The sequence below is a fragment of the Diadema antillarum genome, unplaced genomic scaffold, assembly GCF_040938485.1.
Source record: "Diadema antillarum isolate AM-2024a unplaced genomic scaffold, OU_Dant_1.0 seq00001215_RagTag, whole genome shotgun sequence".
Classification (NCBI taxonomy): Eukaryota; Metazoa; Echinodermata; class Echinoidea; order Diadematoida; family Diadematidae; genus Diadema; species Diadema antillarum.
In genome coordinates, this window is record NW_027272007.1 from 613,640 (window position 1) to 629,166 (window position 15,527).

The following is a 15,527-nucleotide window of genomic DNA, read 5'->3' on the forward strand; positions in this document are numbered from 1 at the left end:
ACAGCACATTTGAGCTACATCCCGAGGCAATATTTCCATGACTTGTTAATTGCTTGAGTAATGAAAATAAAAGCACCACCAAATAGGCTTCATATTGTATTTTGATATTAGTACAGTACTCTCCGTGTAATCGGGTATTGCTTAAACGGGTACTCCGCTTTATTGGGTAGTAATTTTGAAATCAGTTCCAATGCACATTAAAATTACCTGATAATCGGGTTGCCTCTCCGCATAAACGGGTTAATACTTTTCTTCTTATCTAATTTCTACCCACATTTTATAGCACATATAACACTTTAAGAAATCATGAATGTCAAATTTTCCACGGCTAATCGCCTTCTCTGCTTAATCTGCAAAGAAGACCGAATACATGTACCAGTACCTTGTACCGATTTGATACATGTAAACAAACAATACACATGTAGCTGGCACTTACATCTGCATAGACAGACAGGAGTTGAACACACTTGCGCTCCTCCCTTGCTCCGCAACAATTTATACAAGAAATTTTGAAGAAAAAAAAAAACGAAAAATTAAAAACAGGCCATGCAACAGCTCCACACCGGTAATTTTACTTTTCCCCAGTGCACGCAAAGAAACGTGTTTATTTCGGAAAACGCCTGCGTGTTTAATAGCGAGGAGTCTATAGTCAAACGACAAGGTTTCTGAAGACATATTTGTCCATAGAAAGAGTGTAAATTATTGCTTGTGACTGAGTAAGTGCAAGGTATGTATTATGTGCGGTGCAAGTGTTTGATGCAGTGTGCATTGCATATGTACATACACATTGTGTGTGTCAATTGTGAATTATGAGACGTGTTCTCTGTTAATCGGGTACTCCGCTTAAACGGGTAAAAAATGCTATGCCCGAGCCTACCCGATTATGCGGAGAGTACTGTATATCCTGGACTGAAAGAAGGGGCCCAGAGGAGAATGATCTTGGCCGGAAAGACAAACAAACAAACCAACAAAACAAAACATTTTTATATCAGTCATGTTTTTCACTTCTGTATTGTTAAATTCATGCACCCCTGTGAAGATATTTTGTTTTTTAGCCAAGCGTAAAATCATGCAATTGCAAAAAGTCAAGTGTGTGTGATAAAAATGAAAGGTTTTCATGTTGCATCTTATCAGCCTCTGCATCATGAATTCAAATTGTTTCATGCTGGGGCAGTCATAATGAAATCAGGAGAGAAAATCAGCTAAGAGGTTCCCCGAAGTGTATCTCTCTAGGTAGGAGACAGATATAGAGCTGTACCCCAACCCAGATGCCAGCCAGTCACCATACACACTGTGTACCCCATAGGTAGTGTGACCCACACCAAATCAGTATATGTGGGTCTGTGGAGAACAGCATGGGTTATTCTTGTATGCACGATCTTATGTCTGCATTGTGTGTTACTCATTCTTCATGAATGAGAGTGCATGTCAGATTTTTTTTTTTTTTAATGCTTGTAAACCTGAAGATAGCCATCTTTTTGCACTCCTGTGGCTGTCATTCAAAGAAGCACTATTAATCAATTCTCTTGATGTTTTGTCAAGATATGCTACATGCTAGATATATTATGCATAATTTGTACATTTTGAATACAGGTGTATCAAAAAGGAAAGGTCAAAATCAATAGTCATTTGATATTTGCCCCCACTCCCCCCCCCCCCCCCCCCCCCCCCACAATCAGAAAAAACAAAATGTAATATGTCAGCTTTAGGTCAAATTTAGAGCACCTCATTAATAAGTTGGACACTGCTTGTTTCATATCAGATGAAGATTTCATAATTATCAAGTCATAAGGTCTCTCTTTTTATGTGCTGTAAAGATTACTTCAATGTACTCATGCGCTCTTGTTATGAAATTATGAAACAAATATCCAACTATGAAAATGGCACTCGGCTCAATGTAGACAATAACGATCAACCAAAGACAGTAGGAGTAATGGCCATACTAGTAGTAAGAAGGTAGGAGAAATAAAAGAAGTAGCCTTCGTTGACAGTGATGATGGAGCTGCAGCTGCTGGTCATCTGCAAGCATACTGGCAGAAGCACCAGGCTGGGGGTGGGGCAGGAGCTCTTGCTGTCATTGGTTACTAGCAAGTGGCTGAAAATGCAGATCTTACCAGTTTTGACGAATACAGGCTTCTTTGCTAGAAAGAAATGTAAGAGTGCCTATGTACCAGCCGCCAAACCTGATGAATAAATACAAGAGCTGATTCATAGAGTCCTTTAGGTTTTACCAAATTTGTACCGTTCCTAGGTGTTCTGTGTGAGGTTAGTATGAGGCCCATTCACACATTGGCAAAAAGCAAAACAAAACAAAACAAAAAACAAAAATGCTTGGTCGCAAATGAAGCACTTTAAATCTCCAAATGGGGCATACCTAAATAATGATGGGAGTATGACTCTGGTCACCTCACCTTGACTGTGTGCAGTAAAGTTGAATGTTTTTGTAAGCTTCCTAAACATATCTATGTAAGCTGATCTTATGACTTTTCTTGGACAGGCATTATAAGTTTTACTCTGCATCTTGGCCAAACTATCTTTCAACCGATGCATTTTTACTCCTTTGTGAAACTCAAGTTTCAAGAAGCGTATTTCCCTTTACTATGATATGTCCCACCTATGTGCTGGGATCATGACGTCTGTACAGAGGAACACCCTTGAAAGCAGAATAGTTCTAGGGAAGAAATTTTGGATGCCAATTAGATCAGTCAAGTGAAAGCTAATGATCAGAGAAAATACAACCACGTGGGAGAAATTATAATGATGGTGGTTAAAATGAAAAGAGCAAATGAATGAGTAGGTAATTAGAAGATATTACACTGTGTAGAATTGTCAAAGCCATCTCCTTTCTGTGAATTTAGTATCTCCTGTAAACCACTGTGTATACAAAAATGAGAAATGTGAAATTGTTGCAAAAATGTACATTTTAGATAAATTTTTATGTGAAAATCTCTTGGAGGAATATACCTGGAAGTAGAAAAACTCTGGAATTTGTGTCAGTAATTTGTATTGCCCTGTGAAAAAGGTGAAAAGTCACAATTTTTGTTTCACACTGGTAAGTAAAGAAATCGCATCACTCATTTTGTGCTGCTAAAAGTGGGTCACTTCAGTGCATCTTGCTCTGGAGGTGATGTCAAGGATTAGGTGCTCCAGAACTGTCAGTGTGTATATTTGTATTTTTACTGACTGATGCTGCTGTTGAGTACTTTCATACTTACCATCTGATACCAACCTTTTGCAAGTGACCATTAAAAGATTATGCATCATTTCTTGTGATCTTAAATACAGCTTTGTGAGGTTGATCGTAGCGAGTTTAGATACAGTTGCTAGTGACATCTTTATCACTGTTTCCTATCGTAACAGGTAACAAGTGGAGGCCAAAAGAGATGCAAGATGGCTATATTTCACCATTTGTCTTGGATATAGACGAGTAGAGACTGTGCCTTTAGTGAATAGCGATTCAACTATTGAATCATTTATCACACCTTCTCCTTTAATAGCACTGGCATGAGATCACATCTGTCACCAACACCACCTCCTCAAACCTCTTGACCCTTCATAACCTCTTTTCCAATCTTCTTCTTTCAGTCTTCCCCACCACTATCATCCCAGCACGTTCTCTTCTTATGCCTTCGTAATATTTCAACTCAATTTGTGTACGTTATTAAACCTCTCCTCTATCATGGCGAGGCAAACATTGGTGTATGTGAGTTCCCCAATGACATGGCCGCAATGGAATGTGTGCCGAGTAGGGCGAGCCAAACCTCCAGAGTAGAGGCAAAGCCGTTGCCCTGTTCCTCCAAGTCCAATCTTAATTATTTCTTTCTACCACACCTCCCACACAACTTGGTATCCAACTTTGGCGGTCAAGTGCCCTGGCTGGGTGGAGGTACATCTAATACCCAGACTTACTCCTCTCCAGTGGATGAATGAAATAGATCGTATGTAGTGAAACTGCCACAGGAAAATGACTGCGTGAATGTACACAGAATTACATGGCAGTGTCCGTGTTGGATGAGTCTGGCTAATTGGGAGATACAAGAGGATTTTGTGCTCACCCAGAGGGCTGTGATGCGGTGAGTTTTGTGATTTTTCGGGAGTCGAGGAAGGCTGGCCTGGGCCTGTATTTTTTAAGTGCAACCATCAGGAGGATCTGCACATGTAAACACTTCACTGGGTGCTCCAGGGTTTCCAGTCAAAGTCTTTCTCTGGAGCTCATCATCATCATCTCGTCCAGGTTTCTCTCCGTTTTTGGAGCGGCCTCTTCGGTGTCATAGAAGGGATTTTGGCATGATTTGTGGTGGAATGCAGATGTTACGCCTCTATAGCATCTCAGTCATCCTGAAATCTTACCAACGACCTGCAAGTATTACATTATGGCTTTAGTCAACAATAACACAGGTTAGTATGACTATGCAGAATCTAAATCTCGGCACATGGTTGGAGTTAGTGGTAGTTCCGTTCAGTTCTGTTAAAGGGTGAGCTGTGCTGGCATATGATGTAGTTTTTGGAAAAAAAAAATAATGTCAGTAATACATCAGAAATGTCCTAGACATGAAGGAGAAGGTTAGGTTCATGCAATTTTATGCACTCTGTTAGCAATATATCAACAAGAATATGATCAAGAATTTGCTGGAAATATTAACTCACTAAGGCACTGGAATGAGGTACAATTGAACATGGAACAAACCTTCAAATGAGGCAGAGTAATGCATTTCTCAGGGACTCAGACACCTTCCCACTTCTACTAGAGATTTTTCTGGTTGGCTCATTTGCTGTGAATTAGGTAGGATGATACTGTAAAAGTGGATATTTTCACGCGAGTTATTTCTCGTGCTCGGCCAAGTAAGATGAATTTTGCGTATTTCTATTTCCGCCAAATCAGGCTATTAAACTACTGGAAATATGGCATGCTCATAATATTCACAAGCTTTTATTTTCACGCTAGCTTCTGGTTTGCATGGAATGAATGAATGACTCTTGAAAAAAAAAAACCGACAAAAACAATAAATACCATGTGAGATTTTAGGATATTGAAATGATCAAACCTTGCTACTATTTGTCTGTCTTGGCCAGAGATTTACACAGATATCAACCTTTGATTTCACTCTCTTCATTTAAAAAGTTTCTTTTCTGTCAATCCAGAACGATCCAGAACAATATTTCACTGGTGAACATATCTCATTCTTTAACATATTTGTACAGTCATCCTCTGCTTTCCTGGCAAGTACCCCCATTTGGCAGGAAATAATGTCTTGACATATGAAATATAAACATCATGTTCACAGCATTTGTAAATATTTCCTCCTCATGCCTTCCATATGGTCCATGTCAGCTGTCTGTAGAGTCATATCTTAGAATATTGTGCTGCAACACTCCAGCAGGTTCCCATTAACAATGATGCAAAACATGATTTTTATGCATCCTTCTTTTATATAGCTCTTATGATGCAGAACAAAAGATTTAAGAAAAGGAGAAAAAAAGACCCTAAAGGGAGAAAAAAAGTGACACTGCCTGACATCATAAAGTATTTGACCCCCGTTGCCATGGTAAGGTCCTAGTAAGTCCAAACAAACAATGCTCAAGGGAGGGGTGTGTTGCCCACAGACTTTTGAGGGGAAAAACAAAAAAATGGAGAGCATTCCTGTTCTGGAGGATCAGACTGTACTGTTTCATAGTTCTGGATTTGACCTCAGAACTTACATACAGGGAGAGTGAAGAAGTAGTCCCCTTCTCTATGGTAGAGGGGCTAATCTGTCTCTTTACAGATGGTTTGTAGAGTCACAGTCCTCCAGCTTGTACAGATCAGTAAGAACAAGAGCTCCATGTTGACATGTATCAAATGACTGGTGTCTCTATCTACTGTATGATTCAAACTTGGTGGCAGTATGAGAAGAATGCCAACTTCCAGTGTATGAAACACATGGCTGACTACAAACAAAACATCTCACAGGTCGTAGTTGCAGTTGAATCATTACCTATAGGCCCTAGATGACAAAAGTCACCATACAAATTATCAGTCCAGACTGTTTTATGATCAACAACAGTGGAACACACATCGTCAGCTGTGGAGGATATTAATCTACTTGAGGAAAATATTGTGTACATCACCAGCATACTAAATGCTGACATGCAGAAATTTACAAAATTGCAGAGTTTTGGTATCTTATTTTGTCTTGGAACTGATGAATTACATTGAGCATATGAACCAGCTATCATTACAGTTTGAAAAGGAGAAGAATTAGATGTCACACTGCTGGTAGCTTCTGCACATTGATGGCAATCTTGATACTGTAAAAGCAAGCAACTTCAGGGAGGCGACTGAAAACTACTTGTAAAATTGTCGCCTGTGACTAAGGTGTATATGTAACATCTTCCAGTATTGATGCTGGAGGGTGATGAGCACATAATTTCTTTTTGGAGAAGTAGATGTATACAGGGCTCAACATTAACTTTTGTCTCTAGTGGTCTGTTGGGCCACTAAAATCTTTGCTTTTGAAATTTTGGTCGCCCGAAAAAAGAAATGTAGTAGTCGAAAATGAAAGGATATAATTACATTCATTTTGATTTGATAGGCTACCCTATCGGCATGACATCAATTTTTCTGTGACCCTGGACCACCACTAATATCGAGCCCTGATATATGTTTTTGCAGCTGAAGTAGCTTGTATATTATATATTTTTATGCCTCCGCCACGAAGTGGTGCCGGAGGCATTATGTTTTCGGGTTGTCCGTCCGTCCGTCCGTCCGTCCTTCCGTCCGTCCGTCCGTCCGTCCGTCCGTCCTTCCGTCCGTCCGTAATGAATTTTGTGGACAAGGTAACTATCAAAACCTGTTGAGGTATCCTAATGAAACTTGGCATGTATGTGTATTAGGGGGTGAAGTTGTGCCTATCAACTTTTGGGTGCACATGCTCAAGGTCAAAGATCAAAAGGTCAAGGTCAAATACATAAAATTTCACTATTTCCACCATATCTATTGAATGCCTGAAGATATTTTCTTGAAACTTAGTGTATACATGTATTACCCAATTAAGATTCTCTGGTGAAAGTTTGGGTCATGAGGTCAAAGGTCAAAGGTCAAAAGGTCAGGGTCAAATACATAAAATTTCACTATTTCCACCATATCTATTGAATGCCTGAAGATATTTTCTTGAAACTTAGTGTATACATGTATTACCCAATTAAGATTCTCTGGTGAAAGTTTGGGTCATGAGGTCAAAGGTCAAAGGTCAAAAGGTCAAGTAAAAATATTAAAACTTCTTTTTTTTCTCCATACCTTGGAAAATTGTTCAAGGTATCTTCATGGAACATAGTATATACATATACTGACTGGAAGTGATTATCTAGAGAATGTAGGGTTCATGGGGTCAAAGGTCAGGGGTCAAAGGTCAAGTGCAACACTTCAAAATTTTACTATTTCCCTCCTATCATGCAATGCCAGCAGGGTTATTATTTTTTTTACACTTGGTGTATGCATACATGTGTAACCTAATAGAAATTCTCTGGAAAGTTTTTTCTTTCTTCTTTTTTTTGCCTCAAAGGTCAAAAGGTCAAAGATCAAGTGAAAGTGCTGAACTAACTTTTTCCTCCATATCTCGGAAGTGGCTCAAGTTATCTTGAAACTTAGTACATATTATGCATGTTCTACCTGAAAGTGATTATCTTATGAATTTTAGGGTCAAGGGCCAGTTGAAAATGGTAACAATTTACTATTCAATTCAGAAATTGCACTTTTTCTCCACACCTGTACCTTGAAAATTACTCAATGCCTAAATGTATGAATGGGTCAAAGTCAAGTTAAAGTCCTTAAATCCCTAGATACATGCTCTCCTATTCATCCAATTAAACCTAGGTCAAGGAAGGTGAACATTCAACACATTTGTGACAAACTTGTCATTTCAATATTTCGCCAATTTTGTGAATATGTAATCACACATTGTCCACATGTACTATCTAGACCTATTGGGAAAATCATGCATTATGGCGGAGGCATACCAGTCGCCAAAGCGACATTTCTAGTTTCTACATAAAATGTCTTTAAATAACAGATTTTGGTCCAAGAATATTAGTATTTTCTTCATGACTCCAAGGAAACTGTATTATGTTATTGGATTGCGTGCTGTCTTAAAGTAGAGTTTTTAGAATCATGCACTCAAAGATTGATATCCTGTAGTGAAAAATCATCTCAGAGAATTATGGTCTATTGTCACAAAACTATTAAGCAAAAAGAAAAAAAAATGTTGTTTACAAAAGTCTGTGATATAAACACTTCTGCACAGGGGATTATTCAGATCTATGCATTTCAGTCTGCAGATCTTCTCCATTTAAAGTTTGTTTGTAGGCCCTACATGTTAACATTGCACAAGTTTTACAGTAACCATTCTTTTTATCCTTATGCTGTCTTCTGTATTAAGTCTTGTTACCATCCTGGATTTCCTTCTGTAATCCAGTGTAATAAAGAATCTTGTGTGGACGGTCATTTTTGCATTCTAATATGTAGGCCTACAATGTATGAGGACTTCTTGTCGGGTTCTCTGTTATATTCTTTGTTTCTGCGGTGATTGATCCTGTAGAAACTCCCTTAAATTCGCTTTGCGTGGGATTGCTTCGTTACGCCACGGCAATCAAGGTTCACAGCTGAAGTGTGATGTTGATACACGTACGCTGATACCGAACACTTAACAGCATGTTGATTGTCGTGGTTACTCGGGTCTGTTGACAGAAGCGGGGTTAATTTACCACCCGCTGGAATGCCCTGCTAGTGATTGTGTACATACTTCTCTCTGTTTATGAGAGAAGTCGCCTATCAGCGGCCGGTTTGGGGCTGTAAAGCCAGCTCTTTGCTGTGAGCGTCACAGAAGTATTTCTTACAATTTAGTCAGTGATTGTTTGATCAAATGAATGTTGATACTAGGAGAGCGATCAGCTTTTGTTGGGTTTGCATACCTGCGCTAAGTTCTTAGCACTTGATGATTGGAGATGATATATGCGGTAATTCCTGAGGAGAGTTGGTTGGATTTTGAAGTATATAATTGTTTTTCGTCTTGGGCTGATTTTTCAAGCAGTTACTACTTCTCCCTAGAGATTGTTAATCCATGGAAACTGGTTGTTTTACTGTGACACACCCAAGCTGTGATCAACATGTAAATTGCTCCAAGAAGATGGTTTGTGACCGTGGAAGTCTGCTTATTTTAAGAGCTAGAAAGACAAGTGGTTAGGCCTGTATTTTCTGCGTTTATATTTGACCTTCTTTAGGTTAAAACACAACACCATCTATTTGAAACAAAATTCGACTTGACACCTGTTACCGGTTACATTAACGTTTCTTGTTCTTACTTTTATAATCATTGATCTGTAAATTTGTTCTAGTTTTTGGTAAGCAGTGCGGCATGTGATCATGCCCCACAAGTGAAATTCAAAACTGCACATCGTTGCCATGAGGACAAATTGCTCAGTCTCAGACGATATGATAGGTACACATCTGTCAAGAATATCACATATTTTCATGTCAACTGTAATATTTCCTCCAATGGCGCGTTGCATGCAAAAGACATTGGGTTGCATGACTTTTCAAAGAACAATGCATGTGTTGTTGAGAGTGTAACAGTAATAAACACTGTTTGTGAATTGTTTCCCCGTTTTCAGATTCCCCGCACTTCAAAGTGAATGCTGACCTCATCACCAGCACACCCATCAAGCCTGCATCCTCTACTGATGCCCGATTCTGCAAGAACAACAGTGCTCAGATGCCGTCCCCGTCAACCACCCCGCAGTCGATGGATGTCGATTGCGCCGTCGCCATCGACAGCCTCCAGACAACTCCAGAGGCGGTCTCCCCCATTGCCCGAGACAGTTCCTTCGGGGTGGTGGTCGCCATCGACTTTGGCACAACGTTCAGTGGCTATGCTTACAGCCTTGTCCGGGAGCCGGAGAGTGTGCACATCATGCGCAAGTGGGAGGGCGGGGACCCTGGGGTAACCAACATGAAGACACCGACGACGTTGCTGCTGACGCCAGAAGGGAAGTTCCACTCATTTGGATTCACGGCGAGGGATTTCTACCATGATATGGACCACAATGAAGCCCTGCGCTGGCTATACTTCGATAAATTCAAACTTACTCTGCATGGAGACCCAGTAAGTATTCAAACAATATTCAAGTATCCCTTTGCTCATTGATAATGATATTCAATTTCAAATGTTGTGCTATACTTTTTGTGACATTGTTCCTCTTTTTGTTTTTATACTCTTTTAATTATGCTGTCCATTCGGAATTATTATTCTGAGCTGTCATTCCCAGCACCAGACCAACTTTGATGTCGTTCACCTTAAAAAAAAAAAGGGAAAAGGATATGCATTAATGATAATTATTTTCAGATATTCCTCTAAAGGCGATGGTAACATACATTGTAGTCAAGTGAAAGTGATCAATATAAATATGTGATGGCAATTAGCTATTCAATATCCTCAAAGTTTGATATCACTGAGTGGAGCATACATTTGGTCATCAATGGTGGATTAGTTCAAGAGACGTTCCTGATCCCAATAAGCCGAAGCGCAACCACGATAACCAACCACGATGAATGAAACTCAGCTCTGTTGACTGCTGTGTATGTATAGTTAGTGTCCATCCCCCTTCCAACCTCTCCTTTCCACTGTGCACCAAATTTTGTCTGAAGATGATATTCAATGTGGGAATTTTACATGACATTAAATTTCATCTGCGACTACAGGCAATCAGAAATGGAATAGAACTCATTCCATTGATTTTCTCCTACATAGCCTGATATTCATTAGAAACGATGTTAACAGCCCTAAGATTCTATCGAACACTGTTTTATGCCATTTCTAGACTTTGTGGGGTAAGTAAATAATAGGCCCTATAACATGATTGACAAAAAGTGAGACAGTTTTGTTTGTGCATTTTACATAAACTATCACTATTGTTTGAAGTATAGAAATGGTATAAAACACAGTGTTCAAAAGAATTTAAAGGGCTTTCATCATCTTTTCTAATGAATATCAGGCTATTCAGTTGAAACCCAACAAATTTTCAATGAATATTTATCATTCAACCTTCATATGTTAGTACATACATATCTGTCCTGTGTTACATATGTCCCCAGCAACCCCCCCCCCCCAAAAAAAAAAAAAAATGATTTTGGCAAAAATTCTGATAGAGTGCTGTTTTGAAGCAATTTTGGATCAAAAGTTATCTGCCATTAAAATGTTCTAAGAGCTTGTATGTATTGAGGGATAATGTACACTGGATACAGTAAATAACTTTACATCACTGCTATGTGCCCTTTTACCTTGGAAATACCTAAGTGCAGTTGCAGTTGTTTTGTTCAGGCAAAATGATCAGTGTATGGGAATGTTATGTCTCCGATGTGTATGTAAGTGTATATGGGATTTTTTTTTTTTTTTTTTTTTGGGGGGGGGGGGGGGGTAATCTCTGAAGTACATTGTACCTACACACTTTTATCATGATAAAGTACACACTGCTCCCAGCATTCACATCTCTTCCACACAAGGTTGCGCTTGTTGAAGGGGACTCATATCTCTTCAGTGGATGATATGAATCAAATCCTTCCAGAGACAATGTGGAAGTCAAGAAGTCCACCATAAATCTCTTGGTCTGTCAGTTCCCATGACCTGAGCTGTGCAGTTCTCAGATTTCTGGAGTCCACCCTGTTTTCGTTTCTCCTAGGCCCAGTGAAAAAAAAAGAAGAAACAAGTTCAGATGTTGAGTTGGAAGAGAGAGAGAAGGTTGTGTATGATGTCAATGTGCTGTATATCCCAAAGTGTACTATCCTTCTTCAGGTAGTACAGTGCCTCAAAGACATTGAACAAATTGAAGGTTGTTGAGCCGGCCTGGTTCATGTCTACCCTTTCGTATCGAGAGATGTTTATTCTTGACATCGTTTTGGTGGTGTTGCTGTTGTTTGTGTATGCTACCATTGGTACAACTAGAATGTTAAAATGGGATTTGCCGGGAAATAAAAGTTGTGTGTATGTGTGTGCGCATGTTTTAGATCAGAAGGCAACAACATCATAGCTACAAACTAGAGAAAGTTTGCATTGTACTGTATAACTTTCGCCATAAATAGTATGGTTTAAATGACAGGTTATCCAAACATTAGGGGCCTAACTATAATTTAGTGTGGTATGGGGACCATGATTTAATAGACATGTCACGGTATCTTGTCGCTCACGTCAAACTTGTAATTTGTTGTGTACACAAGAAGACCAAAATGTGATACGCCTGGAATGTTTCTGATGCTATCAACTTTCTTTTTTTTAATGGGGGCGGGTTGCTCTCGTGTGTATTTAATATTTAATAGCGTCATTCCACTGTTACTGTTTTTAGCAGAGTCCAGAAGAAATGACAAAAAAATGCCACATGAGAAGAAATGATATTACCGAAAGTTTACAAACAAAACAAAGGAGCATTGCAGTTGAAACAGAATCCCCCTCCCCCCCCCCCCCCCGCCCACAAAATGAAAAGAGAGAATGACCGTTGAATGCCAAGTATGTGTAACTTTTGTGAAGATCATGTGCAATTTCACTCAAATTTTACCGATGGTAGTCCCTTCATAGACCTGAAATGTAAATGTCTGGGCATCTGCCTCACTTTAATTCATTTTGCCATCGATCAGTACTTTTCAAAAAGAAGCAGAAGCCAGGCGTACTCACAGCGCGTCAACAGAGAGCTGTCAATTCCAAAGACAGCCCTACTTTCTCAGCCAGCAGTTGTATGTTGTGTCAATTCATAGATGTGCAAGGGAGAAATGAGAGCAAAACTGAACAGGTAAAATGCTCTCCCCCCCCCCCCCTCCCAATAGTTATGTACATGTGTATGTTCAAGATTGCTGGCAAAAATGAAACTATTCAAAAAATGCCAGGTATGTGGTTGTGGTGAACAAGAAGGTGGCTGTGGGTCACCAGACCAATGCTGCCGCAGAAATTGACAGACTGCCAGATTTACCAGTTTTGAGTTTCCCCTTCAGAACAGTGTGGCGTGGTTTGTTTCATTTTGTCATGGTTCATGTTCACAAACGCAGGTGACTCATTCATCATGTTTGATTTCAGTTATGTGGCAATCTTTCTCTTTCCCTTTCTCTCTCTCCCCCCCCCCCCCCATTCTAGCTCTCTCTTCCTTTTCCCTTCTCTTATCCCTCTACAACACTGCATATCTCTGCTTTTGTCATTGCGCATATATGTCAATCTCTTTCCTGTCAAAAAAAAAATGATATCAAAAACTGAAAATGCATATTGCATACTGTTGTAAACATACCCGTCTTCATTTTCTACTTTTTCTCGGTAAAATCCCTTTCTCCCATTCTGATGGAATGAAACCACGCGGAGCTGCTCCGTATTTGACTAATGCCAACAAACTCTGCAAACTTGTTCCTCGTGCATGTTCTTCCTACCCCCCCCCCCCTTGATCCCTCGTCATGTGTGATTAAGTTCCGAAGGTCAAAGTGACACACAAATCATTGCACACTTCAACTCGCCAAGTTGACAAGTGCAAATTGAACTTCACGGTTAGCCAGGACACTGCATTTCTGTGCCAACTCTACACTTTACACTGCCGAATAATACATTACAAGGAAGAATGAAACAACAACAAGAACAACAGAAGAAATATATGCCATGTTTTGAATCAGGACCGCTCATAAGTATTTGCTAAAGTAAATATCACTTTGTAATTTAGAGAAAATGCTTTGGCACCTTCTCTCCTGCTGTCAGCCCTCTAGGGACAGGGAAAGTGTCGGCCATTTAAATCGTGAAATTTCAGAGCGGTGGTCGTCCAGTGTTTACTTTTTGTTAGCAGCCGAAGATCAGTCTCTAATTTGTTATCCCAGCGGCTTGCCTTAGCGGGCACGTATGCCCCTTGTCGCAGCGAAAAAAAAAAAAAGAGTATGGGCCGAATCCCAGATGCGGAGACGAGCAGAATCCGATCCTCCTCCCGCGAGGATTTTACGCCTGCTGGATTAGGCTGGCCCCTAGAACATGAGAAAATAAGCAGAGCATTACGGTGTAATCCTAATCCGGCGTGAGGCATGTCCACTTAGATTTAGACGTGATGCAACAGATTGCAGCCCTAGAAATATGACAAGTCTGCTCGTTTTGTGTGTGTTATGTGCATGCGCATAATATGTGGTCCTACATGGAATAAAGTGTCTGATGCCTCTTAGACAAATTTAGACCCATTATTTAAACACTATTGGTATAAATTAGGGCTCTTGCTTTTTGCCTCTGACTCACCTTCAGATTTCTTGAAAGTTTTATTCATAATTGATGGTTTTAAGAGTTTTAAGAGTACCAGAATGAAATAAAAATCAAATATAAATCAAACTGTTTAAAAGGTTTGATAAATCTATGGATTAACAATGCCCTCCGGAAAAAGTTTGTATTCTGTAAGTGTCCAGTTACACTCATGCTGCCATGAAATTAAAATTTTAATTCATTTACTAAGAGTAGATATTATTCTGAAGAAATTTTTATAAGGCTTGTTTATAAAGAATGGGAGTTTTGGCATTAGATGCTTCATAAGCTCTGATGTATGCCCTTTTTTTTTCTTTTCTTTTTTTTTTTCTTTTTTTTTACAGGAATAGACCTGTGCCTTTTGAGAGGATACATAAATAGAAAATTCCTGTTGTTTTATGAAAACATTAAAGTAATATGGGACCCTATTGAAAAATGATTTTCCCCAAACAATACTAAGATCATATCAGGCGATATTTTGAACAGCTCAAATGTTATTATTATCACATGTACAGTATCAAGCTAATAAAGTGTCTCCGCAGGGGAGTTCCTGCATGGTGTTCAGGAATGAGCATTATACTGATAATGATTTAATGGTCAGATGAAAAGCAGTTTTCCAGTTGGGGGCGGGGGCAAATCGTCATTGACAAGGCGTTATTTAAAGCATAAAGAGCATGCCATTACACTTTTATGTAGTAACAAAGAATGTATTTCATAAGCTGCCGTAAAGAAGTTGTGCATGAAGGGGTCATTTCTCCACCCCACCCCACCCCATCCCCTCTGTTTTGAAATGATACAAAGCTTGGCAACAACTTTATGTGTAGGTACCTACAACATATTTTGCTTTTGAAAATAAATCTTTGTGCTGTCACAGCAGCTAGGATTTAAGTTTTACAACATTAATTAACTGTTATTTTCATGCTCTAGTCTTCACATGCAGAGCAGCAAAAATTACTTCAGTAGTTACACCAGAAGTATTTCCAAAGAAAGATGAACCTCATACTTTGATCCAGCTTGACTGTGTGTGGCCTTTAAGAGATGCGTCTTGTAGCAGGTGAAGTCCCTTTTTGTGTCAAGTGTAAGCAAACCTCCTGTCAGACCACTGTTTGGCTTCATGCAGTGATTGCCAGTGGGGGGTTGGCCTGAGCTTGGAATAGCCTGAATGAAAGATTGCCTGCTCCACACGACAGAGGGGGTAGTTCAAGATGTGTTCAGCCTGAGGGACTCTCTCAAGATGGAAAATTGCTACACAGAGGC

At 39.6% G+C, this 15,527-nt stretch overlaps 1 protein-coding gene across 1 annotated transcript in view; it reads left to right on the plus strand.

The window, feature by feature from the left end:
* Nucleotides 1-15,527, plus strand: part of LOC139744865 (uncharacterized) — a gene marked incomplete at its 3' end in the record, with an annotated part of 81,336 nt that overhangs the window by 48,178 nt on the left and 17,631 nt on the right. Inside the window, exon 6 of the mRNA XM_071655277.1 lies at nucleotides 9,646-10,136. Coding sequence (XP_071511378.1) covers nucleotides 9,646-10,136 — 491 coding nt within the window. The remainder of the gene's footprint in view (nucleotides 1-9,645; nucleotides 10,137-15,527) is intronic.